Source organism: Carassius gibelio, chromosome B3 (assembly GCF_023724105.1).
Source record: "Carassius gibelio isolate Cgi1373 ecotype wild population from Czech Republic chromosome B3, carGib1.2-hapl.c, whole genome shotgun sequence".
Taxonomy (NCBI): domain Eukaryota; kingdom Metazoa; phylum Chordata; class Actinopteri; order Cypriniformes; family Cyprinidae; genus Carassius; species Carassius gibelio.
This window is the reverse complement of record NC_068398.1, coordinates 50,009,915-50,034,950: the sequence shown is the minus strand read 5'-3', so window position 1 is coordinate 50,034,950 and position 25,036 is coordinate 50,009,915. Positions and strand designations below refer to the sequence as shown.

Below are 25,036 nucleotides of genomic sequence, written 5' to 3'. Positions count from 1 at the left end.
AATTCTATGATTTCGGACATGCTACTCTGCTTGCGTTCTGTTTTTCGCATACTATATAGTAGGGAAGTATTCGATTTCGGACGCAGCTCATGTGCCGCCGTGTGAGGACCAAATCTCCAGGTTCTTGAACCAGGCAGAAAAACTCATCTGCACACTCATCTGAATCAGTTTTAACATAACAGTATTTAAATGTTATTGTCAATGCCCCACTAAAGGGTTATTTACCCAAAAATGAAAATTCTGTCATTAATTACTTACCTTTATGTTGTTACAAACCCGTAAGACCTTTGTTCATCATCTGAACACAAATTAATATATTTTTTATTTAATCCAAGAGCTTTCCGAGCAATGTAATTTACACGATCAATGTCGAAAAACAGAACAAGGAGATGAGTAAAATAATCCATGTGACATCAGGGGTTCAATGCTTTGATTTGAACTAAACCCACGTATCCATGTGGCGCAGTTGACAGAACAGCATACGAAGCGAAGGAGACGAATCACTAAAATTAACAAACATGACATGAGAAATATATCTTGAGGAAGCTTGAAGTGTCTATTATTTAAATAAAGTCAATCATGTCAAAAACATATTATCTGATAAAATAATTCCTATGAAACCAACGTGAGGTACAGTCTTTCCCATCTGAGCTGACTTATAATGTGGTCAATCCCTAACTTCACGAGACCTGGGTGAGGTTTGGGGACCTCAGTCCATGTTCTGAACTTGTTCCAGCCAACTATCACTTGTACAATGCTCTGCGATCATCAGGCAGAGGTGGCGGGCTAGCTATCTTTGCTAAGATTGTTTAAGACCTCAATGACAACTGTTATCACCTTCACCAGTTTTGAAGCTCAGATTTTATTTCTGAACTGGTCTGAACCTGTGGTCTTATCTTACCACCACATTTAACCAAAGACTTCATAGTAAAGTTTTCAGAGTTTGTAGGGGATTTTTTGTTTTACTTCATTTTGTCACATGTGGGCCTTTCACACTGCCATAGTTCCAGAACTAATTGTACAGTACTAAAGCACTGTGACGATTTTGCGGTAACCATTTCCCAGTACAATTGAAAGGGCTCCATTCGCACCGACAGTGTGTACTAGGACGTGACATAAGCCAATCAACAGGACGCCATTTGTGCACGGTGTTCAAAAACAGAAATAAAGAAGAACAACATTAACAACAGGAGGATGGAGGACGCTGTTTTTTTTTTTTTGTGTCACAATAATGGACATGGAATGTCAACGTACACATAAAGAGATTGAAAGAACAGAAAGGAGGACTAAGAATCTCTAGCAACTAATCTGTTTCTTGTTAGTGTAACATCTGTCTACTCATGATTTTGGATCATATAATTACTCGATTGAGTATTCGTTACTCAAATGATCATATTTTGGGTCACATAATTTACTCATATGATTTTGTGTAGTAATTCACTGGCAATGGAGCTGTGTTTTAAGATGTTACCTTATATTACCATTTAGCTAACTAACGATGTATCGCTACGGATCAACTCACAACGCCGTTCACCTGCTGTTTGGGTCCACAAGAGAATCGATGAGTGGTGGACAACTGTAGTGCCCTACTTCACAGATGAGCAGTGGAGCCAAAATTTCAGAATGTCTAGTGAGACACAGATCACTACATCTCTCCCCTGGAATACCACACTGAATAGTTCAGTCGTAATAGGTGGTACTCCATTGTGTTGCAGGCAGCTGTTGATGCCAAGTGGTTATTTTGGAATGTTTTTGCTGGGTTACCTGGCAGTTTGCATGATGTCAGGGTTCTGTGTTTGTCTGCATTATGGGAGCTGGCTAAGGGAATAAATTTGATTGCACAGCAATACAGAAATACTAATGGACAAAACGTGGGCCTCTACATCCTTGGATATCCACTGACAAGCTGGCTCATGAAGCCCTTCCCTGACAATGGTTTTCTGACAGCACAGCAGCAGGTATATATAACCATAAAACAAGCAAGGGGAGATTTAGTTGAAAATGCATTTGGCCGATTGAAAGGATGATGGAGATGCCTGTTGAAGCACAATGACTGCATTCTAGAAAGGGTGAAGTCAAACAGTTAATGAAAGACAGAGACAATGCTCTTAAAAAAGCCATAAAATCAAAACTATCGTGTGAGAGACAAAAATTTGCTTCATTACGAAATAGAGTGATAAGACAACTACGAAAAGCAAAGGCAGACTTTTTGTATCAAAATTATTAAAAATTGTCATGGAAACTCTAAAGCGACTTGGGATCAGATTAATAAATTAACAGGTAAAACTTATTCTAGTAATAATTTAATACAGCTAAAGAATAATGGCATGCTTTTGCAGGATCCAGCTGATGTGGCACAGACACTAAATGAGTATTTTGTTGATTCTGTGGATACCATAGCTAAAAGTTTCCTTGTGAAACATAACAACTTACCTGTCATTACTTTAGATGTGTTAATTGAGCCCCCACTATATCCAAAATCTGTATCTATATCCGATGTGGAAAAGGCAATTACAGAGCTTAAATCTTCAAGAGCTAAAGATGTGTATGGGATGGATACACTTATGCTAAAACAAATAGGTCAGTCAATTAAGGGTCCATTAACACATATCATCAATGTGTCACTAGATCAAGGGAAATTTCCTGAGTCATGGAAAATTGCTAGTGTCATCCCTATATTTAAAGGTGGCAACTCCCTTCTTACATCAAATTACCGACCGATTAGCATTTTGCCAACAGTATCTAAAGTTTTTGAAAAATTGGTTGCTAAACAAATCATCAATCATCTTAATTGCAGTTCTTTTCCTTTGCATCCAATGCAGTTTGGGTTTAGGGCTTATCATTCTACAGAGACAGCAACATGTTATTTTCTGGAAAAGGTTAAATCAAATATAGACAAAGGAGGGATAGTGGGAGGAATATTTTTAGATCTTCGTAAAGCATTCGATACAGTTAACCATTCAGTTTTACTGCACAAACTTCATGCATTTAATTTTTCTTTAAAATGTATTAGTCTTATTAACTCATATCTTTTATCTTGTTCACATAGTGTAAGAATTGACCAATATAATTCCACCCCCTTACTATTATCAACTGGAGTTCCACAGGGTTAAATTTTAGGTCCAATTCTTTTTAGTTTATACATTAATGAGTTACCATCTTTGTGTAAGAACTGTGACACTTTGATGTATGCAGACGACACAGTTATTTTGGCCTATGGAAAATCTGCAGAGGAAGTTGCCTCTAAACTAACTGAGGCCATGTCATCGATTTCAATCTGGCTTGAACAATCCTGTCTGCAATTGAATATATCTAAAACAGTTACCATGTTTTTTTCTAAAAACAATATAAATATAGAACCTGACATTTTTATATCTGGAGAAAGGTTACAGGTCGTCACAGAATATAAATATTTAGGATTATATATGGATTCAAATCTCAATTTCAAAACTCACATCAAAAAAGTTAGTAATAGGATTAAGTTCAGTCTAGCGAATTTCAGATTCATTAGAGATTTCATGTCAACAGAAGCTGCTAAATTATATTTCTTTTCCATGATTTTATCCCACATAACATATTGTTTAATAAGTTGGTCTAATACTCAGTCTACAACAATAAAACCATTAGAAAGATTATACAAACAAGCATTAAAAATACTGGATAAAAAAACATATCACTACCACCACTGTAGTATTCTGAGTAAATATCAGTTACTTACCTGGGATAATCTAATTAAATTCAAAAACATTTGTTTAATCTATAAAATTAGATATGGCTTAGCACCTCCTCCACTATGTGATTTTATACATTTTAGATCCAGTGAGGTTAGGGTAACTAGAGGGGCAGTGAGGGAAGACTGCATCATACCCCGGAGAAAAACAGCTTTTGGTCAGGCTGTCTTCTCCGTAAGAGCAGTTCAGCAATGGAACACAGTGCCGGCAACCATTAGAGAGTCCTCGTCATTCTTTTCATTCAAAAAGAATGCAAAAAAATGGTTTGTAGAGAGCCAAATTTGTGGGCACTAATGCTTTTATGTGTGTAGTTAAATATTATATAATTTTTATATGAATTGTACTTATTAACCATAATGTGTTGTATGCAATTTTATTTTTATTATTGTGTGTGATTTCGTACTTGTGATTATTTTTAAAGGTTGCCTTGTTTAAATCTGGCTGGGGGACTACCGATGAAAATTAGCACTTTTGAGCTAACTCGGGTACATTTACATTGTTTTAATGTTTATTAATGTACACTGTCCCCTTTCAAAAATAAAGAAATTACAAAATTACAAGTCCATGGTGCTCACTTGCTGTGTACTACACAACCTCTGTGAGACCCATGGCAAGGAGCATATAGAGGAGTTGTGTGGACCTTGTCTGTCCTTTCCCCCAACCGGATGTTACACACCAGGCACCTGTTGGTGAGACTGAAGAGTTTGGAGTTTGTGTTGCCTTGATGCAGCATCTAAACAATTTGGGTGCCAGCTGAAATGTCCCAGTTATAATTATAACAATCCTTTCTGTAAAAATTGTTAAGAAACTGCATTGTGACTGCTCAGGACACTGATTTTGAATGCAAAGTAGTCTGTCTTTCCATGTTTTTTTCATGACTTCATAAGCTAAATTTCCAACATTAATTACATGTATACTAACATACATTTCCCTATATATATTTTTTTTTTTGTTGTTGTTGATAAAAATACCTTTTTGGGATAAAAAAAACAACATTGCCGTTTCATCATGTTCTGAGACAAGGTGATTACCAGTACAAATAAAAAGAGTAAGCAACATAATTCTTTCCATACTTTATTTTTATAAACAAAGTGACACATGACAAAATGACACTGTACAAGCAGCCGTTCATGCTCCTCAGCTTCTCTCTGTGCCAGCTCCATTAAAAAGTCAGGATAAATGCAAAGCCTTATTGACATTGTCTGCAGTCCACTTCCTCTTTCTCCATCATCTCTTTCACCAGGCTTACGACACTAGCATCAACCATTCGTCTCTTTGCAACTAAAAGAGAACAAGGACATTACAGGTGGTACAGAGACAGGGCGGCTGGGGATACTGCAAGACGTGGAAATGAAGGCACTGCATACAGTGCCACTAATGTCCATCAAATTGGCATCACTATGTTGTGCCTCTGCAACAAAAGAGGACTCTGGTGATGTACCTAGACAAAGACAGAACAACATTTTAGAATTACATAAAGATAAAAATTACATTTTAAATAGTGTACATATGCAGTAACAAAACATATAATGGTTGCAAAAAAGGTACTTTAATGCCTGCCTGGTTGGTAAGTTGTACTCAAACATATTGCAAAAAGGTATAAACAACAACCTAAGTACAAAAAAAAAAAAACCTTGTCCTTTTCACCTCCATTTAACTTGTACGAACTAGCAAATACTTAGGGTCTGACAATGTGGTTGAGTGCTACACACAACAAACAATGCTCGAATGGAGAAAACAACACTCTATCCTGTCCACGTAGTGATACAACGCATGGACAGGGCACAAACAATAAAACTACTCTTCTTCCAATGAGGAAAAAGGGGGGCAATGAAAAACCAGTAAATCCAACTGTCTACAGACGAAAGTTGACTCGCTCACCTTAGGCACAAATGCTGGGTTAGTCTTGAGAGATACTCATGAGAAATCTGCAGCAAATACCTAACAAGAGCTATGAACCGGCAAAGCATGAAGTTCATTAACTTATTTCGCGGTATTCAGAGCCAATAACAAAGCAACCTTATCGAAAGGAGCTTATCTGTCTGCTCAAAATCAAAATATATATTATCTATTGGCTCAAAAGGCAACTGACAGAGTGCGTTAAGGACCATGGACAGAACCCACAATGGAAACAGCAGCTTTGAAATTCCTGTTCACACGCACGCACCCCTCATAAACCTGCACACAAGTGGGTGTTGGCCTATAGTATTCCTGTCAATCCCCACATGGCAAGCAGAAATTGCAGCAAGATAAACCTTAAAGGTAGAGAAGGCTCTACCCATATCTAAAGGTTATTGCAGTAAACACAACACCTCTGCCACTGAATATTGAAAAAGAACAGTTTGCCTTTGAGCGCACCACAATTCAAATACGTTCCATTTTCTATCATATCCAGATCCACTTTGTCCGGGGCCGGATGAAAAATCTCTCGGCGAGCTTGTGAGAGGAGGTCTCTGCGCATTGGGAGAGGGCCAGGACCAATCGTGCAGAAGCTGAATTATCTCCGTCAGCCACAACTTCCCTGTCCAGTTTGGCGTGATCAAAATTAATGAGTGACCACACTCTCTTACTTTTTTTCAAGTTGGTATGATCAGACTCAGAAGAGGAAATGGAAGAGGAATCTTTCCCTTTCGCTGTGCTGCTGGATGGACTTGCAGTAACCATAACAGAGATGCGAACACCAAGAGATTAACAAGATCACCACAACCGTGCCTCTCGATAACGGGTCTTACCACAAGTTATTCCCGTAAATGTCTGGGATCGTAACAATCTGTTCACCACTTAATGTGAGAGAATATTAAGAGAAAAAGCTGTAACTGCTCAATAAAAAAATGAGATTCTGCCTAGATGCACTGGTCACCACTGGTAAATAAAAAAAAAGCAGTAAAAAAATATTCACTTTAACAGAGTGTTTTCCCATCCAAAAAGCAGCTGTGTTCGGTGATGTACCTAAAGGTCGGTTCGTCCATCAACAGTTAAGCAGCCACTCATCGAGGATCTGCTGAGGATAGCTTCCGAAAGATCTTCACGGGGAAGAGAACGAGAATGAGGTGGGGACCGTTATGCAATGGTATATACTGAGTAGACGGGACTCCTTTATCACTGTCGTAATTGTAATTGGAGCACCAACGCCCGAGGCAATTCCCATAGTGAGATAACGAATGAATGTTCTAAAGAGAACTGAGGTTATGCTCATTGGTTAACCCCACCAATTACTTAAAGCTAGGTCAGTTACTTTGCCTGTTGATGGTTCAATTATGGAATTTAAAATAAAACTAAAGAATTTTTGGGGTGATTTTCGATTTAAATGTAACTTTTATCATCTTAGAAATATTTTGCCAGACTATTATATAGAATATTTTGTCCAATGCAGTCTTTTCCTGTTGCTGAGAGGTTGAGAAACACTTTCTATTTACCAGGATTGATTATTGTAATGACTTGTTGGCGGGGGTGTCAAAAGCTACCCTAAACAAATTGCAGGTAGTGCAAAATTTGGCTGCTAGAATCCTTACAAGAACTAGGATGAGAGATCATATTACTCTGGTTTTGGAGTCTGTACTTTGGCGCTATGTTAGTTTTAGGGTTGATTTTTAAATTCTGATGCTTACTTTCTAGGCTTTGCATGGGTTTGCTACCTCAATATTTGTCTGAGCTTTTAATTTCTTATACTCCAAAACATGACCTTCACTCATCTGAAACTGGCCTTTTAACTGTTCCATTAACCTGTTTAATATTGAAGGGTGATAGGGCTTTATTATTGATGCGCGATTAGCTCCCAAACTGTGGAATTCTTTACCTATTGTGATAAGGCAAGCTAAAACTCTTAGCATTTTTAAATCTCGCCTTAACCCTTAGGGGACTAAGCCCTTTTTGGTCCGTTTTCTCTATTTTTACATTTCGGCTTATAAACCATATGTAATGAGGATGGACCACCATGTATTTGGTATCAATGGATTCAGAAGACCCTAAGCTACCATAAGCATGCATGCAATATGTCTATAAAGGAAGTATGAGTGATAAATTGTACAATAAACTAGAGAATTTCAAAGACGAAAATGAGATTTTTGTCATTTATTACTGAAAATCCTACCTCACACAACAATAGTTAAAAGTTTTTGACCCAAAAATATATTTTTCAAACTCTTTGCTTGACAGAAATGGGTTAATGTTCAATCAAATGTGTAAAGAGCAATTAAATAATTAACTTTATTTACAAACAGTCCTAGGCGTTTTTTTTTATTTTTGGGACTAAGCCCTTTTTGGTCTGTTTTCTCTATTTTTATATTTGGGCTTATAAATCATATGTAAAGGAGATGAAACACCCTGTGTTTGGTATCTATGGATTCAGAAGACCCTAAGCTACCATAAGCATGCATGCAATATGTTTATATAAAGGAAGTATGAGTGAAACATTTTACAATAAACTAGAGAATTTCAAAAACGAAAATTAGATTTTTGTCATTTATTACTGAAAAACACACAATATAGAACAGTTTTTGAACAAAGAAAATATATTTTTTCAAACTCTTCGCTTGACAGAAATGTGTTATTGTTTAATCAAATATGTAAAGAACAATTAAATAATTAACTTTTTTAAAAAACAGTCCTAGGCATGCCAGTGAGCAAAGCAAGGCCTCTCCAGGCCTTTCCAGTAATTGTTCCAGAGCTTGTTCTGCCGTAAATCTTTTACTGCTTGCCATTTTGATAAAACAATTCTGTAATAATGCTGTATCTCTCACGAATTTATCTCTTTGTGCTCGCCAACACTCCGATCACTTTCTGCTTTCTCCACGTGATGCTGATTCTCCGATCGCTCGAATTTAGCTCTTTGTGCTCGCTAATACTCCGATCGCTCTCTGTAACACTCCGATCGCGTTCTGCTTTCTCCACCCTGATGCTGATTCTCTGAACGCTTATTGATTACATGTCTTTTACTTTAGTCCAGCCAGCTTTTACAAGGCTACAGCAGAGCTACAGAGTCCTCTGAATCGCTAGAAGACATAACCTTCCTCTGATTGGGTTAGAAAAAGACTCCTCCCAGCGGCAATTTGTCCATTGGCTGTTGCGTGTTGAATCTGCCTAGCACAATCGTTTTCATTGGCCTGTTTACGCAGTGGTATTGCGCAATAAGGGAAGTGTTTAATATACAAACTGGACACCGCTGTTTTCAGCGGAATCTGAGGAAGACGGCAAAAAAACCCGCATCTCTGTAGCATTAATAGTTTTTGAGATAACTACACATTTGTAAAAGTATGCCATTTTGGGCGGTACCGCCTAATCCGTCCCCAGAGGGTTAAAACTCATTTTAAGAGTAACTTTCAATTAAAGATTTGTATTATTTATTTATAAAATTATTTTGTTGTTGTTTTGATATTTATGTATTTGCATATTTTTATACAGTATATTATCTGTTTTTGTTTAGCGCTTTGAGATCTACATAAAGGGGCTATAGACAATAAAGTTTTTATTTCCGTATTTTTCGGACTATAAGTCGCACCTGAGTATAAGTTGCTTCAGTCCAAAAATACATCATGATGAGGAAAAAAACATATAAGTCGCACTGGATTATAAGTCGCATTTATTTAGAACCAAGAACCAAGAGAAAACATTACCGTCTACAGCCACGAGAGGGCGCTCTATGTCTTCAGTGTAGACTACAGGAGTACTTAGCAGTATAGAGCGCGGTAGACGGTAATGTTTTCTCTTGGTTCATGTCTCTTAGTTCATTTCTCTTGGTTCATGTCAAATTAATTTTAATTTTGATAAATAAGTCGCACCTGACTATAAGTCGCAGGACCAGCCAAACTATGAAAAAAAGTGCGACCTATAGTCCGGAAAATACGGTAAGCGTCTTTATCATACAACTTTAACAGTTGCACAAACCTTGTTTGAGTTGGTTGGTGAACTCTCCACGGTCAGCTTCCCCCTTAGCCCAAGAGCTGAATCCTTTGTCCCGGCACTACCAGAATAAGCCAGTCTGTGGCCAAGAATGTTGTCCAGTAGATGATACCTGGCAACACTCTGATTGTTGTGCTCTTTAATTAATTTCTAGTCTTGTTTTAACTTCTTAATTGTGTCATGGCACTGCTGAGCTGTATGCTGGATACCCAGTGCCGCTAGCTGAGAAGCAATAGACACGGACACTTATTTGTTCATTTTTTTTTCCTTTGAATTCCAACTGGATTTCCTCAGTACGTACCTTCTGTGTAAATGTTTAAAAGTACAAGCACTTCAGAGTCCGTCCATCTATTGCTGTTTTCCACACTTGCGAAATAAGTTGACACAATGTTTACAGTGTGTTTGCACATTGTTTTAAATCATGGAGGGTGAGGGCATTTTTTAAGTACTAGTTGTGCTGGTTAGACCCTGCTCCAGAGTAGGATCTAATTTGGTTCTTGAAAAAAGCAGTCCGGTACTAAAATCGTGCCCAGTTCCAGTGGTGCGAAAATGCCCAAAAGTGGGTAGTTTTCCAAAATCATTTCTGGTACTATGAAAAGGTTCCCGGGGTGTGGAAGGCCCTATTGTCTATCTGATGCTGAAGTCATTGATTTTGTCATCTCTGATCATTTTACTGTTTTATTTAAATCATCCCTCCCACTGGCTTCTGATGGTACACAAACCTGTTAATATTTGCCTCATGTTTGTGAGGATTTTGTCAAGCTCTATAATGAGGTCAACCCTCTTTTATCATTAGAGTGTATTATTGGATCTTGATTTTATTGTTTTAAACAGTGCATGGACAGATATTTTAAACCTTATAGCTCATTTTAAGCTCTTTAATCCAAAATCTACATCTAAGTTAAAGGCATGGGTTGAAAATAGTTTTCGTTCCTTGAGACAGGCATGCAGAAAAGCAGAAAAGAAGTGGAAAAGGGACAGATTACAGATTTCTTATGAGATCTTAAACAATTGCCTATCATCAGTACGCTTTTAAATGCATCCTATTATGCTCTTTTACAAATGTCCTGCCTCTTACCATCAGTGTTGGGTAAAGTTAATTTTAGAGGTAATGCATTACAATATCACTTTTGCTTTTAGTATGGTTGAACTGGATCATCAATGGTCAGCACCAAATACATTAGTTAATATAATGGGATTAGATACATTTGTCTTATTTAACATTTAATTATTGCAGGTTTATGTGATATTATGAGTTTAAGTCATTTTGTCAAGTTTTAAATAATTTTGATGAATACAAAATCTTTTTTTGTTGTTGTTGTTAGTGCGAAGAATCAGTGCACATTCACATTTAGTCTAGAACTACATCATGTTCACACAGTGCACACAACACCTCTGTACTTCAAATTTCTTCCAAAATGGGGACGGGAGACTTGGCAGTCAATAAATGGGAAAACAAAGTAACTGGCGTTACTTTTTTGAATATTTTCTTGTAAATTAAAAAGTAATGTGTTACTTTACTAGTTAATTACTTGGAAAAAGTAATCTGATTACATAACTTGCGTTACTTGCAAAGCATTACCCCAACACTGTTTACCATAACTGCCTGCTGCAAGCTTCAGTTTAAATATTGTGTCAAAATCTAATCAATTTGAGTGCGATTTAAACCTGGATGATTTTAACCACTCTAAGCTCGTCTGTCGTAGGAACACTAGCACAGACAAACTCTTGTAAGAGTTAGTAATGATATTCATATGGCAACATATTCAGGGGACTCTGTCATTTTAGTAATGTTGGACCTGTCCTCTGCTTTTGATACCATTGCGTGCTGTTTTACGTTGGTTTAAATATTTTCTAATGAATGTACTTTTTTCTCTAAAAATAGGACATTTCTCTTCTCTTCACAATCTATCCTGTGGCGTGCCTCAAGGCTCGGTTTTAGCTCCTGTCCCCTTTTCTCTATCTTCTCCCTTTGGGTTCCATTTTTAGGAAACATAATGTTTCATTGAATTCCTAGGCCGATGATATGCAAATCTATATGGCATGTCTAGGAAAAATAAGAGTTCTCTAGGCAACCTAACAGCATGTCTTGAGGATCTAGGTGTGATGGCAGATAGTTTCCTCAAATTTGACAAGCAGATTGGTGTGGCCATTGGGTCCAGCTTTTTGTCTTTAAATTCTCTATCAAAAATCAAATCCTTTCTTCCTAAGCACTCCTTGGAGACTGCTATATCGCAGTGGCCAGCTCACAGGTCATTCAAAATGCTGCGGCGAGATTCCTGAAGGGAAAGGGGAAATCTGATCATGCTACCCCCCTTCTGAGATCCCCTCACTGGCTTCCGATTAATTTTAGAATTGAGTTTAAAATTGTATTACTGGTATTTAAATCATTAAATGGTTTAGCACCCTTTTATTTGTCAAATGTACTTCATCCCTACTCCCCACTAGAGGCCTTAGATCCAAAAATAAGCTCCTCCTTCAGATACCCAAAATCCGGGTAAAATCGAGGGGTAACCGAGCTGTTGACGAAGCTGGTCCAACACTGTGGAACAAGCTCCCACTCTATATTAGATTGACGTCCACTTTGTTTGAGTTCAAGTCTTGTATCAAAAAGTATTTATTCTCTTGTTGTTTTTAACTTATAAGAGTTAACTGTTTTGCTGCCATTAGAGTTCTTAATTCTTTTCATTTTATGCTAACTTGTACAGTACTTTGGTCGGCCTGTGGCTGTTTTTAAATTAAGTATATATTTAAACTAAATTTAAGTAAACTGAAGTTGATTTTGAAATATGATAGGCAACCTTTCATTGCATCTAAATGTTGTAGGATGTCTGCATTTATTTTTATTAGATTTATTAAAGCTCAGACTTGAGTCCAAGTCCAAGATCAAGTACCCAACTTTAACGGTGCCAAACAACACCTTCTAAATATAGAATCCTGCTGAATATACACCAGAGACTACTGGCCAACATCATAATATTATTACATGACTACTTCCACACTGAGGACATAAAACAGTTCTCTCAAATTAATCCTCATCTGCTGACCAAGTTTGTGTTTAATAAACGCAGTGAAATTTACTTATGTGCCTGCTAAGGTTTCCTTTTTGAGTAAAACTTTTTCCACACTGTTGGCAGGTGAAGGGACTCTCTCTTGTGTGAACTCTCATGTGGACTTTAAGGCTTTCATGTTGTTCAAAACTCTCTCCACACTGAGGGCATGTATAAGCTTTTCCTCCAGTGTGAATTCTCATGTGCCTGGTAAGGAATCCTTTTTTAATGAAGCTTATTCCACACATTTGGCAGATAAATTGTCTCTCTCCAGTGTGAACTTTCATGTGCACTTTAAGGTATCCATGTTGATAAAAACTCTTTCCACACTCAGAGCAAGTGTGGGGCTTGTCTCCAGTGTGAATTCTCATGTGTCTGTTAAGGTTTACTTTTTGTGTAAAACTCTTTCCGCACTGTTGGCAGGGGAAAGGGCTCTCTCCAGTGTGAACTCTCATGTGGTCATTAAGACTTCCTTTTCTATTGAATGTTTTTCCACACTGTTGACAGGTGAAAGACTTCTCTCCAGTGTGTATTCTCATGTGCCTGTAAAGGTTTCCTTCATGAGTGAAACTGACCCCACACTCTTTGCAGGTGTAAGGCTTCTCTCCAGTGTGAACTCTCATATGCACTTTAAGGTTTCCAAGTTGATCAAAACTCTTTCCACACTCAGGGCAGATGTGAGGCTTGTTTCCAGTGTGTATTGTCATGTGTCTGTTAAGGTTTACTTTTTGAGTAAAACGTTTTCCACACTGTTGGCAGGGGAAAGGGCTCTCTCCAGTGTGAACTCTCGTGTGGTCAGTAAGATCTCCTTTTCTATTGAAACTTTTTCCACATTGTTGGCAGGAATAAGGCTTCCCTCCAGTGTGAATTCTCATGTGCACTTTAAGGTTTCCATGTTGATCGAAACTCTTTCCACACTGTGTGCAGGTATAAGGTTTGTCTCCAGTGTGAATCCTCATGTGTCTGTTAAGGTTTACGTTTTGAGTAAAACTTTTTCCACACTGTTGGCAGGGGAAACGCTTCTTTCCAGTGTGAACTCTCATGTGGACTTCAAGGTTTCCATGTTCACTGTAACTCTTTTCAGAGTGAAATGGGGTGAAATAATTTTCAGTTACCGTTTTATGAGCGGTTTTCTCTTCAGTCTGTGGGCAACTGAAAGATTCTTCTCCAGTTTTAAAATCATGATGAGCCTCATTTTGTTCATTCTCTTCCGTTTCATTCGGTACTATGCGCTCCTCTTTCACTGGCATGAGGTCTATGGTGAAAAAAGACAAATGGAAGTTAGGCCAGTTACACAGCACAAAGAGACAGACATCAAAACATTTACAACATGAATGTTAGAGAGTATATCCACTAATCTATTGAAGGAGGTGATGCATATCATTTTAGAAACTCTTCTCAATATTGTTAACTTTTTTTGGTTTAGGTCACTTCCCAAAAATGTTCAAGCTGGCAATTATTAAACACTTTATCAAAAATAAGCATAGTTTGCCCAGGACAATTGGTTAATTATAGATTGATCTCAAATCTACCATTTGTCTAAAATATCGGGAAAATTTGTATCTTCTGAGCTACATTCAGTTCTGCAGAGAAATTAACATTTAAGGATTTAAATCCCATTAGAATACATAAACTGACAACTTTTGGCATCAGATTGTGGCTACATCTCTACTCTAGTGCTGTTAGATCAGTGGTGTAGCAGGGGTAGAGCCAGGACGTTATCATAAGGATGGCAAGGAAGAGGCCAGCAACCAGTTTGGGGTGGCACAAAAATCTATTCAACAGATCCATTGTCAGCAGTCTCCTCTGTCCATCGCAATCACCGTAGCACCATTTTGGAGAATATGAGCTTACTCTTATTAAGTCAGTTTATGTGGCTGACACAGAAGAGTGTACACCGCCTGCATTCAGCTCATATTCTCCACAATGGCGCTACAGTGATGTGGAAAAACACAGAGACTGTTGACAAAGAAATTGTTAAAATAGTTGTGGCGAGGGGGGCGTGGTTTGGCGGAATCTGCAACGGAAGAGAGAGAAGAGGGAGCAGAGCGAGGCATAAGTAGGTCAAGTGCAAATAACGAACACGTGTGTTTGATTGCAGTAATTGGCGTGGAGAGACCGGATATAAGCCGGAACACCGCAGAGAGAGAGAGACACGCTAGTACCTCGTGCGAAGCTGTGCAAAAGATTCAGTTTCCTTAAACCCCACCTTTCGGTAGCATACTGTGTTCTGATTGGTCAACTAACATAACCAGTTTGGATTGGTTGTTCCGCACATACCTCCACGGTAAACTATTCATTAACATCTGTTTGGGGTGAATTATGTCTTATTCCTCTCATCGCGAAGCAAACCGTAAGATAAAAAAATTGAACAGTCTATTTGTTTATGTTTCTAGGTGAAATGCTTGCTGTGCCTAAAGGAGTTGACATACAGCAATAATACCTCCTCCATGCTCAGGCATTATCGAGCACTGCACAAGCAAGCAAAGACTACTAACAATCCACACAGTAGTCAAAGTACTTAATAATAATAATAAACATTATCTAAATAATATATTGGCTCCTACAATACACCTGCATTTTATTTTATTATAGATTCCAAAAAGGAAATGGTAAATGAAGCCCTGGTGAACATGGTCATCAAGGACTCCCAACCCTTCTCCATTTTGGAAGATGATGGATTTAGGGAGCTCCTGCATGTGTTGGATCCCACTTATGTTATCCCAACTCGAAAGGTATGTGATTAATAACGTGACTCATCATTATTTAAGAAGTCAAAAGTAGGATTATCTACATTTATTTTTATCCACAGGGATTTAAGGCCATGGATGAGCATAAATGTAAGGAGGCAAAGGAGAAGGCCAGAGAGCAGTTGCAGGAAGTTGCGGCTATAAGCCTTACCTCTGACATGTGGACATCGTTCAACATGGATGCCTTCCTTGCAGTAACTTGCCATTTTATAGATGACAATGACAAGCTCTGCACTATTTTACTAGGTGTAGAGCATTTCCCCAAGAGCCAGACTGCTCAGAACTTGGCTACTGGACATATCAAGCTCATGGAGGAGTGGGGCATAAAGGATTAACTGACCAGGTTAACTGATGCTGCACCCAATATGATAGCAAGTGTACGATCATTGAATGTTAGACATGCGATTTGCTTTGCACATGCTCTAAACCTTATTGTGAGGAAATCTTTTGATGACATCCGTAGCTTCAATGACATTAGATCCAAATGTAGGAAACTTGTGACCTATTTTCGAACCAGCACTACAGCAAAAGAGGGATTGGCCCAAGTACAAGAGCAGATGGGGAGACCAGTTCTGAAAATGATCATTGAAGTGGACACTCGCTGGAACAGCACTTACAACATGCTGGAACGTGTGTATCAGCTGAGAGAGCCAGTGGGGGCAGCCCTGGCCTCTCTAAAGACCGACATCACTCCTCCAACAGCCCTAGAGTATGAGGCAGTCCAGGATGCTTTAGATGTTCTTGCCCCTTTCCGCCAGGCTACAGTAGAGCTCTCAGGAGAGAAAAGGGTGTCTGCCTCCAAAGTGATACCTCTGATGAAAATGCTTAATCATGCTGTAACAAGTAAGCTAGAAGGCCTTAAGTCCAACTTAACAAGGCAGCTGGCTGAAAGCCTTGGACGGAGGGTCAGGGAAACACACAGTTCTTTTGGAATCAATAAGTGTGATGACATACCCACGTTATTGGATCCCAGATTCAAAAAACTTGGATTCTTGAGTCAAGGGACACTGCAAGGAGCTATATCAAGATTAAAATCGGAATGCGCTACTGTGATCAGAAGTTGTGGTCTCCATTCGTCTTCCTCCATCTCACCCCCAGTTCAGCTGCCAGCCTCTTCAGAAGCAGGTCAATCTTCAAACAGTAAGTAGTATATGTCTTTGTTGTGTGAATATTCACATTAGTGATTATTACTGTGAACCATTGTAAACTAAGTTTTTGTTCTTATGTACCTCTATTATTAGGTGACCTTTGGCATCTGCTGGAAAGCACGGTGGATCACAGTAGAATGAGTTCAAGTGCAACAGCAGATGCTACTGCAGAAGTGGACCAATATTTATCCGAAGTGAATCTCAGAAGATCTGAGGATCCACTAGTATATTGGGCTTAACATAAACAAATATATCCTCATTTATACCAGCTGGCACTGACATTCCTCTGTTCCAAGCGAAAGGATCTTTTCGAGGGCTGGAGAGGTTCTGTCCAAAAGGAGGAATCGTCTAAGCCCCAACACACTTGAAAAAAATCTGTTCCTCAATAAAAATCATGTGTGATCCTTTCTTCACCCACCCCACACTTTTCTTTTGCAATTTGCGTTATTACACTCCCTCCACCATAAGAACTACACTCAACTCAGTCTCAATTTTGTTGTCCCTACGGTCACGATCCAAACAATCTATGAATAATGAATGAACTGTGTGTGACAGTTGTCTCTGCACAAGTAAATTCAGACAGAGAGAAAAACATATTTTATTTGATACCCAGGCAATGGACAAATGTCTGCTCAGGTCATTGATTCAGTATTACTTTATTGGCCTGCTATTTCTTTGCACAGTAGCTAGGTATCACTAGTTAGCAATAATGAATGAAGCTTCAAGTAATGAACTTTTTGGTGAAGCAATGGGCTGTGAGGTCTCAGTGGTTCAGGAAGCCTCATTTTGCCATCACTAGTTAGCACTTATTAACAATGGAAAATTGACAATAAGTTTGAAAAATTAAGTCCTTGTGACTGGTTACAATATGCAACCCTCTAAGCTTGTTGTGAGTCAGTGCTGGCTTTCTCCTGGCTGCAACCAATCAGTGGAGCTGAGGTGAATGGGAAGCAAACCAGCAACAGGTGAACCCAATCACCTGCATGAGAATGTTAGCAGTGGACATGGGGGGGAACACAACAAACAAAAGAAAGCACACCACAAAGCACATAGAACAAATCCCAAATAAAATGTGTCTCGGGATGTAACATAAGCTTTATGTGTTTATTTTACTTTTACATGGTGCTCGCTTTAATTATAATTTCCTTAGACAATTTTTATAGCGGGCACTGCGCTTTGACAGAGTTGCGGGACACAAGCACGACATATGTAATTCAATCCTACAACTTGTTAATTCGTTCCTATGATTTATTAATTAGTTGCCACCGTTCATGTTTCAATTTGTTCCCTTGATAACCCATGATTAAAGTAAAAACAGGGAATGAATGAATACATTGTAGGAATTCTTAATTCATGTCCACCAAATCTTTAATTTCCCCCCCAGCATGTTTACCACTGTAATGCTGTGTTCACACCAAACGTGAATAGAGCGTCAAATTCGAAGAATGGGTCATTCTCACGAAACAGTTGAAACGCCATGTCACTAGTGATTTTAGATATTAAACATGCAATTTAGTAATATATAAAAACACCATAATCAAGACAATACTGTTCTCTACCTTGCACAAAGAGTAATTTCAACATAGGAATTAATTATTTTTGCATTTTATTGCATTTTCTGCTGAAATTCTCATTACCGCAATGCGTCCAGCTGTATCTTAACTTATGTTATGTTGTAATTTAATGTAATTGTCAGCTTCTACATGTCTGCATCTTATAAATAATTGTTATATGTATAAGCAGCCTTTTAATTAACAGACTAGAATTATTATGGCTGATATGAAAGTAAGATTTAGTACAAAGGTAAAAGATATCCAAACTGAGGAAACTGCCATTTTAGGATTGTTTAGGATTTGGTCTTTGTGATTTAGGTGTCCTCTTGACTACCACTAACTTTTCACAGATTTAAGAGCTGATTTTTACATAAAAACACTTTATGAAGTACTCGAAGAAGAGTCGAAGAGTCCTAAAGATGTGGAGTTAGGAGCAACATTTAGTTTCACTTAAAATATTTTGTGAAAATGGCCCCTGGTGTTTATACCCTATGTTATCTAGTTATGAAGCACTGCAGAATAATTTATGCCAATATTATCTAATTTATTTTCTACATTAAATATTATTTGTTTGACTATACCACATACTTAATATGCCTATTATCATTACCGAAATCATGAACCTCATTTTCGAAACCTATGTATCATTACCGCAACATGTGTTCTTTTAAGATTTAAGAAATTGAAAAATAGTAATCTGCTTTTAAATGTATGTACAGAATCTATACATTATGTTCTTTCAGGTTTGCAACATCATTTTGAAAATATTTCAGTTTTTACTGAAAAAAAAAAATTGGCTGCAAAATGCAGAAGGTGTTGCGGTAATGAGAGAAATAATTGAAAATCACATAAAAATGTTATTATAAAAATATATTTTATTCCAGAGTTTCAAGTAACTGTGCATGACTGTTAATAAACCATTTTTAAAAATGTGAAAATGTATTATTTTTCCCCACATCACTGGACTTTTCAGAGTGTTACGGTAATGAGATTTTTAAGGACATGTTTTGCAAGTAGTAGGGTGATCAGAAAGGATGAGTTTTGAGACTTCTGCCTCAGAGAGTGAAGAGAAGGATGTAAATGAGTGTAAGTTTGCTGGTGATATGAGCTTGACTGATTGTGGCGTGGAAAATTGTGCACTAACGGGTTTAATTTTATTAATGAAAAACGTTGCAAAGTCGTCAGCTATTAGATATGAAGCAGGAGGGGGAGGAGGAGGACAAAGAAGTGAGGAAAATGTTTTAAAAAGCATGCGAGGGTTAGATGAATTATTAATTTTGTTATGGTAGTATGTCATTTTAGCAGTGGAGACATTAGCAGAGAAAGAAGATAGGAGTGACTGATACACAACAAGGTCAGTAGTATTTTTGGACTTGCGCCACACCCTTTCAGAAGCTCTAAGCTTAGAACGGTGTTCGCGTCGAACATCAGATAACCAAGGGGCAGAAGGGGTGTTACGGGCTGGCCTGGAAGATAAGGGGCAAACAGTGTCTAAACAAGATGGAAGAGTGGAGCAGTATCAGTAGCACTGTTAGCATCCAAAGATGCAAACAGTTTATGGGAAGGAAGTGAAGATGAAACCATTGCAGATAGCCGGGAGGGTGTGTGTAGGTTACGTCGAAAGATGACATGTGGAGGGGTAAATGATGTGTCAGGGACCATGTTGAGGTTAAGTGGGAGGAGGAAGTGATCCGACGTGTGCAGTGGAGTAACCAGAACATGATCAATAGAGCAGTTTCGTGTATAAATAAGGTGCAGTTGGTTGCCTGATTTGTGAGTAGCAGAAGTTAACACTCGGTTGAGATCAAAAGAGGCAAGCAGAGTGTGGAAATCGGCAAACAAAGGTTTATCTAGATGAATGTTGAAATCTCCAAGCATAACTAGGGGAGTACCATCCTCAGAAAAGGTTGAGAGCAACACATCTAATTCATCCAAAAAGTTACCCAGTGGTCCTGGGGGTCGATAGACAACTAAAAAATGTATTTTAAAAAGGGTAGGTAACAGTAACTGAATGAGATTCAAAGGAGCTGTTGATACCCAAAGATGGTAAAGGATTACATTTCCAATCATTAGAGATGAGCAGACCAGTACCTCCACCTCTTCCAGTCAAACGGGGGGAGTGAGATAAGATTTTACAAGATAAGATATTTGTCATTGAGCTCAAGATCTGTTGAGCTGCTAATTCTCCACATTGGTGATCATGTTGTTCAGTCATCTTTCCTTCCTCTTGGCTCGTGCTAGACACAAGGTTGCCAAGTCCTTTGTGGTGTGTTTATGATCAATGTTCAAAACATTAATTATAAAATTTGTATTGTAGGTATGAAAATATTTTGAGGTTTGGTCATTGCGCTACTTTTTCTCACACAGACCTGGCAACCCTGACTGTAATTTAGCACTGTAGTATGCTTCCCCCCAATTTAACTAAATCATTTTTATTTGTATAAAAAGAAAAATGACAGTGGGGCAGTGATGCAATGGGCAAGTAATATAAACAGTGCATTTATATGACCAAATACTACAGCAGCAAGCCTACTCTGACTCAATCATTCTTGTTATGCTCCAAAAAAGTACTTTATTACTGTACTTAAGTACATTCACAAGTATCTGTATCCTTACCGGAGTTTTATTTCGAGTAACTTTTACTTCCCTACATTCCAAAGCATGAGATTGTTCTTTTTACTCCACCTCTTTCATAAAACACTGCTGCTCCATACTTTGAAATATAGAAATCATCACTTGCTCTGAGAAAAATTTATTATTTTCAATGAACCTTTTAAATCTGTTTGCAAATCGCACTAAATGATTCATTTGATTATTGTATCTGTAAATTATATTTAGGTCACAGCTGTCAATTATTTGTGAACTAGTCTGACATAAGGGTGATCTGTTTAAAACCAATGAAATGCCTGAATAAATCAATTTTTATTTAGGTTTTAGGTAAAAAAAATAAATAAAAAAAAGCCATTTGCTTCATATTTTTGGAGAGAAATCATAGCACAAGCAGTTTAACCTTAAAATACTTTAATTTGCAGTTATTAAAAAAGTGAAGCAATATACAGAAAGAAAATAATAATTGATGCATATAGACACCCATATTTAGAAATCTCTTACTACTTATAGATTGTAACATGAGCAGATTTAAATTTAATTGTGCAGGGGCTCTTTTGTCTAATTTTCTGTCATATTTGTTCAAGAGTGATAACGATTATATTATAACTATATTTATGTCCACACTAGCCTTTGTTAACGGTCTGTTTATTATTCAAACTAATAAAACTGTTTGTAGGTGAGCTGCTGCTACTTTTCGTTTCACCAAGGCACTAAAAGAAAAACAATTTTGGATACATGAGATAAATTAAAACCAACCTGTTTGTTCCTCAGTCTCTTCATGTTTGACTCGGAATGCTTCTTCAATCTCCACGTCTTCACTCTCCTCTTTAATAAACGCCATCTTTACAATCATGTGTCATTACTAAAATAAGAACCGTTAACAGAAGGGAAATTAAATGCCAACTAAATATGTCTAAATCCGTCCGTTTATCTCATTAACTAACAGTTATTTGACATTGACTTTCACTATAATGAATGAGACGCACCTATTGTTACTCGCGTGGATGCGCTTTACTAACACAAAATAACAGTCATTAATGTTAGAGCGGTTTGCTATAATTCAGACAATTCAGAAACAAACACCACAAACCTTTCCTCAGCCTAATCACAGACGCAGACTTGTGACGTCATACCGCAACACCACAATAAAAGTCCCGTATGATGCCTAGACATTTACGTGCATAGACATTTGCAAGCACGTCAATAATAAATGTCAGAGGTATTTAAATATTCATGTCATCCAGTAAAAGGCTAAAAATAACTATCAATGAAAGAGTAATACATGAGAGGGCTTTCTAACAGATAAAACAGTCATGCCATTGTTAAGAAACCAGAATCCACTTCAATAAATTATTTCAGACTTCTGATTTAATATGATTAAATACTGCTCAATCATATTCAATTATCCTGTGCAGAAAAAAAAGGAGAACATATGTTAATTTTATGATGTATGATGCATCAAATGAAGTATAATAATGTTTTCTTTCTGAACATTATAATGCTTCCTGATTAAAAAAATAAAATAATTCTGAGCAAAATAATAATAATAATAATAATAATTATTATTATTATTATTATTACAGAAATCACCCAATGAAATGTTATTCAGTGTAACTATAGTTTATATCTAATCATAAGACTATCCTCAACGCTAAAAGGTGTATTGGTTTTATTTTATTTCAGATTGTTGAGATGCTTGAAGCTGATTTTTTAATGACTGGAGTCAGAAAGCAATGTAAAGTGTGCAGTTAATTTCTGCTCAGACAACATTAACAGCAGCTCCCTCTGAAACTAAACATCAGTCATGTTCACAGAAGTGTGCTTACCGGCTGTGAATCCTTACTAACATATTTATAAGTAATATTCATGTTTAACAACGCTTCAACAACTGTTTATTATGGTTTACTTTTTAATCATGTTAAATTTCTGTTTAGTTTCAGCTTTAATTAGTTTGCCATTTTCCTTTTGTGGTATTTATGCCATAAGTACTCAACCTCTCATTCTGTAATGAATAACAACAGTTTAATGATTTATTAATCTACATTTTAAATTCTTCACTATATTGCACAATTACTACGTCTGATGTTTTCATACCTTTCATATTTCATACCTTTAAAGTGAACACACAGGCCAGAAATAGTAATGAATAAGTCTATAATCAGAAACAAACAAGAAACAAGACGTGATAGACTGCATGACCTCAGCCGCACAAGTTTGGTTGATTATATAGGAAGTATTTCTGGGAAGCTGTAAGGTAAATGAACTGTTTGGACAATTTAATTCAGTCAAATACAGTTAACTAATGCATAATAATCAAATCAAATCTATATTACTATTTATTTTTCGGCTAAAATCCGCTCCTGAGAGTGAGGGTCTCAAAATCTTGACCCCTGTTCTTGTGTCCTCTGTTCGTCACCCGCCTCTATGAGAAAGAGAAAGCGAAAGGGGGGTCCGTGTACGTTTTGATAGTTTGTTTTTTCGTTTGAAACACAAAACAAAATAACGAAAAACCACCTGTTTTTCATTTGTCTTTTCAAACCAAAAACAAAGAAACTGTAAAAAAAGAGCCGTTCTCCCGTTTTTGGTTCTGAATCCAAAAACGAAAAATGTAATTTCATCCCCAACATCTGCTCTTCAGGACTCTTGCTCTGGAAGCAGAATGCTCTGAAGATTGTTGCCCTCTGTGACAGTGCCTACCAGGATTTGATGAGACGGAAGAGAAGGACAAGGTAACAAGCATACTGCTTATAAAAGCCTTCATCTATTACAGAATTCAAGAAAGTTATCTACTTATTTCAACACAAAAGGCACTGCAGAGTAAATACTCCAGAGTCTCCACATGTACATTTAAATTTTGAATTTCAAGTCAATAAACCCTTTTCAACATATAAGCAAATTCACAAAGACCAATAAATTCTGTCAAAAACCATCCAGCAATGGAGATGACTAAGTTGATTAGGCATTTATCAAATTAAGTTATTTTAAAGTATGCTGAATACAAATAAACTGTTTAAAAGATGTGACGGCCCCAAGAGCTCTTTGTGTTGGGTCTCTGTACTGTGTGCTGTCTGTGTGTTTCTCACTGCAGGCAATATAGGGTGTACTCACACTAGGCACGGTTGCCATGAACCGGGCCCGAGTACGATTATTATTGCTCCGGCACGGTTAGCGCTAACACTGCATGCGAACCGCGCCCGAGTCCAACTGAACCGTGCTCTGGCCCACCTCTTCCAAGCGGCCCAGGGCCGGCCAATCGAGCCACGCCCGGGCACGATTCGGAGCACTCACACTAGTCAAACGAACCGCGCTTTGGTGGTCAAACGCACCCGGGCACGGTTCAAACTGGCAGTGTGAGTACACCCTAAGGAGATTGGGAGCACCTGGCTAGTAGCCCAACCTATTCAGGCCTGCCCGCCCAGACACCAGTGTCGGTGCTTGCGCCTGCCACACTATTCTCTTGTTTTGTATTGTTTTAAATAAATTTATGTTAATCTTTGAAAACCAGCCTGAGAGCTGGGGTTTTAACAAATTGGGGGCTTGTCTGTTTTTTTTTATTTATTATTCTGGTAGCTTTAATTTAATAACCTTATTTAGTAAGTTTGTTGCGTTCTAGGATTTTTTTTTTTTTTGGAGGATGAGCTTGAGCAGGTTTTGGGTCACATTTAAAACAAGTGGTAACACTTTACAAATAAGTTTCATTAGTTAACATTAGTTAACTACATTAGTTAACATTAATTAGTAATGAACTGCACTTATAAAACATTTATTAATCTTTGTTAACCCCTTTAAGTGCAAACATCGCTGACGGCCCCAGTTTATTATTGTTTCACTTTCACAGCACATTAAACATCACTGTCTTACTTCATCTGGACAAACTGTGCATCAATGGAAAGTTTAAAGCTTCTAGCTTCGATATTTGACCAATATTTTGATAAAACATTGTTGCAGTGACAGATATTTAGTGATTTATGTCAGGAGTGCAAAATAATAAATCCGTATTATGCCCCATTTTGAATAGAAATTCACAACTCCCTCATATTCAGTCACGTCAAGAGCGGTTTATTTGTGTTCACATAGACTCACTGAACAGCGTCAATAAGGATTTACAGACCAAAGATGCATATCTGCGGAGATATATGGATATATTTACTGATGTTTACTTCATATTTCTTCAGACAGAATCGTCATTTCTATTCATTTTCCACGGATTTACGCGATCTGATGATAAACAGTCTGTCCCAGCGATCTGTGTGTGCCAGAGCCATCTCTGTTTGTTTGCTTCCGTGTGCTCGAGCT

General features: G+C 37.6%; 2 protein-coding genes across 12 annotated transcripts in view; one reads left to right on the top strand and one right to left on the bottom strand.

Moving 5' to 3' along the window:
• Positions 1-4,791: 4,791 nt before the first annotated feature.
• Positions 4,792-25,036, bottom strand: part of LOC127952443 (gastrula zinc finger protein XlCGF57.1) — a 45,763-nt gene continuing 25,518 nt past the window's right edge. Inside the window, exons 1-4 of one of the 11 annotated variants that reach the window (XR_008152947.1) lie at positions 21,831-21,855; positions 21,497-21,602; positions 9,615-13,934; positions 4,792-5,172 (exon numbers count right to left, since the gene is read on the bottom strand). Coding sequence is in view for 5 of the 11 variants with exons in the window: in XM_052550897.1 (XP_052406857.1) it covers positions 12,688-13,934; positions 21,497-21,593 (1,344 nt within the window). In the remaining 6 variants the exon portion in view is untranslated. Of the gene's footprint in view, positions 13,935-21,496; positions 21,879-25,036 lie in introns of those variants that run through there. The other 10 variants (XR_008152946.1, XR_008152948.1, XR_008152944.1 and 7 more) reach the window with 10 other exon arrangements.
• LOC127952449 (E3 SUMO-protein ligase ZBED1-like) lies at positions 15,515-16,990 on the top strand. The gene is made up of 2 exons (XM_052550911.1): positions 15,515-16,569; positions 16,671-16,990. Exons 1-2 carry the CDS (start codon positions 15,795-15,797, stop codon positions 16,814-16,816), a joined length of 921 nt encoding a protein of 306 aa, XP_052406871.1. The 5' UTR covers positions 15,515-15,794; the 3' UTR covers positions 16,817-16,990.

What these genes read in the sequence shown, in the direction of transcription:
- LOC127952449 (XM_052550911.1), top strand. Translation starts at nt 15,795, where the DNA reads ATGATAGCAAGTGTACGATCATTGAATGTTAGACATGCGATTTGCTTT. An exon ending in AGCAGGTCAATCTTCAAACA is followed by an intron (nt 16,570 to 16,670) that starts GTAAGTAGTATA and finishes CTCTATTATTAG; the next exon opens with GTGACCTTTGGCATCTGCTG.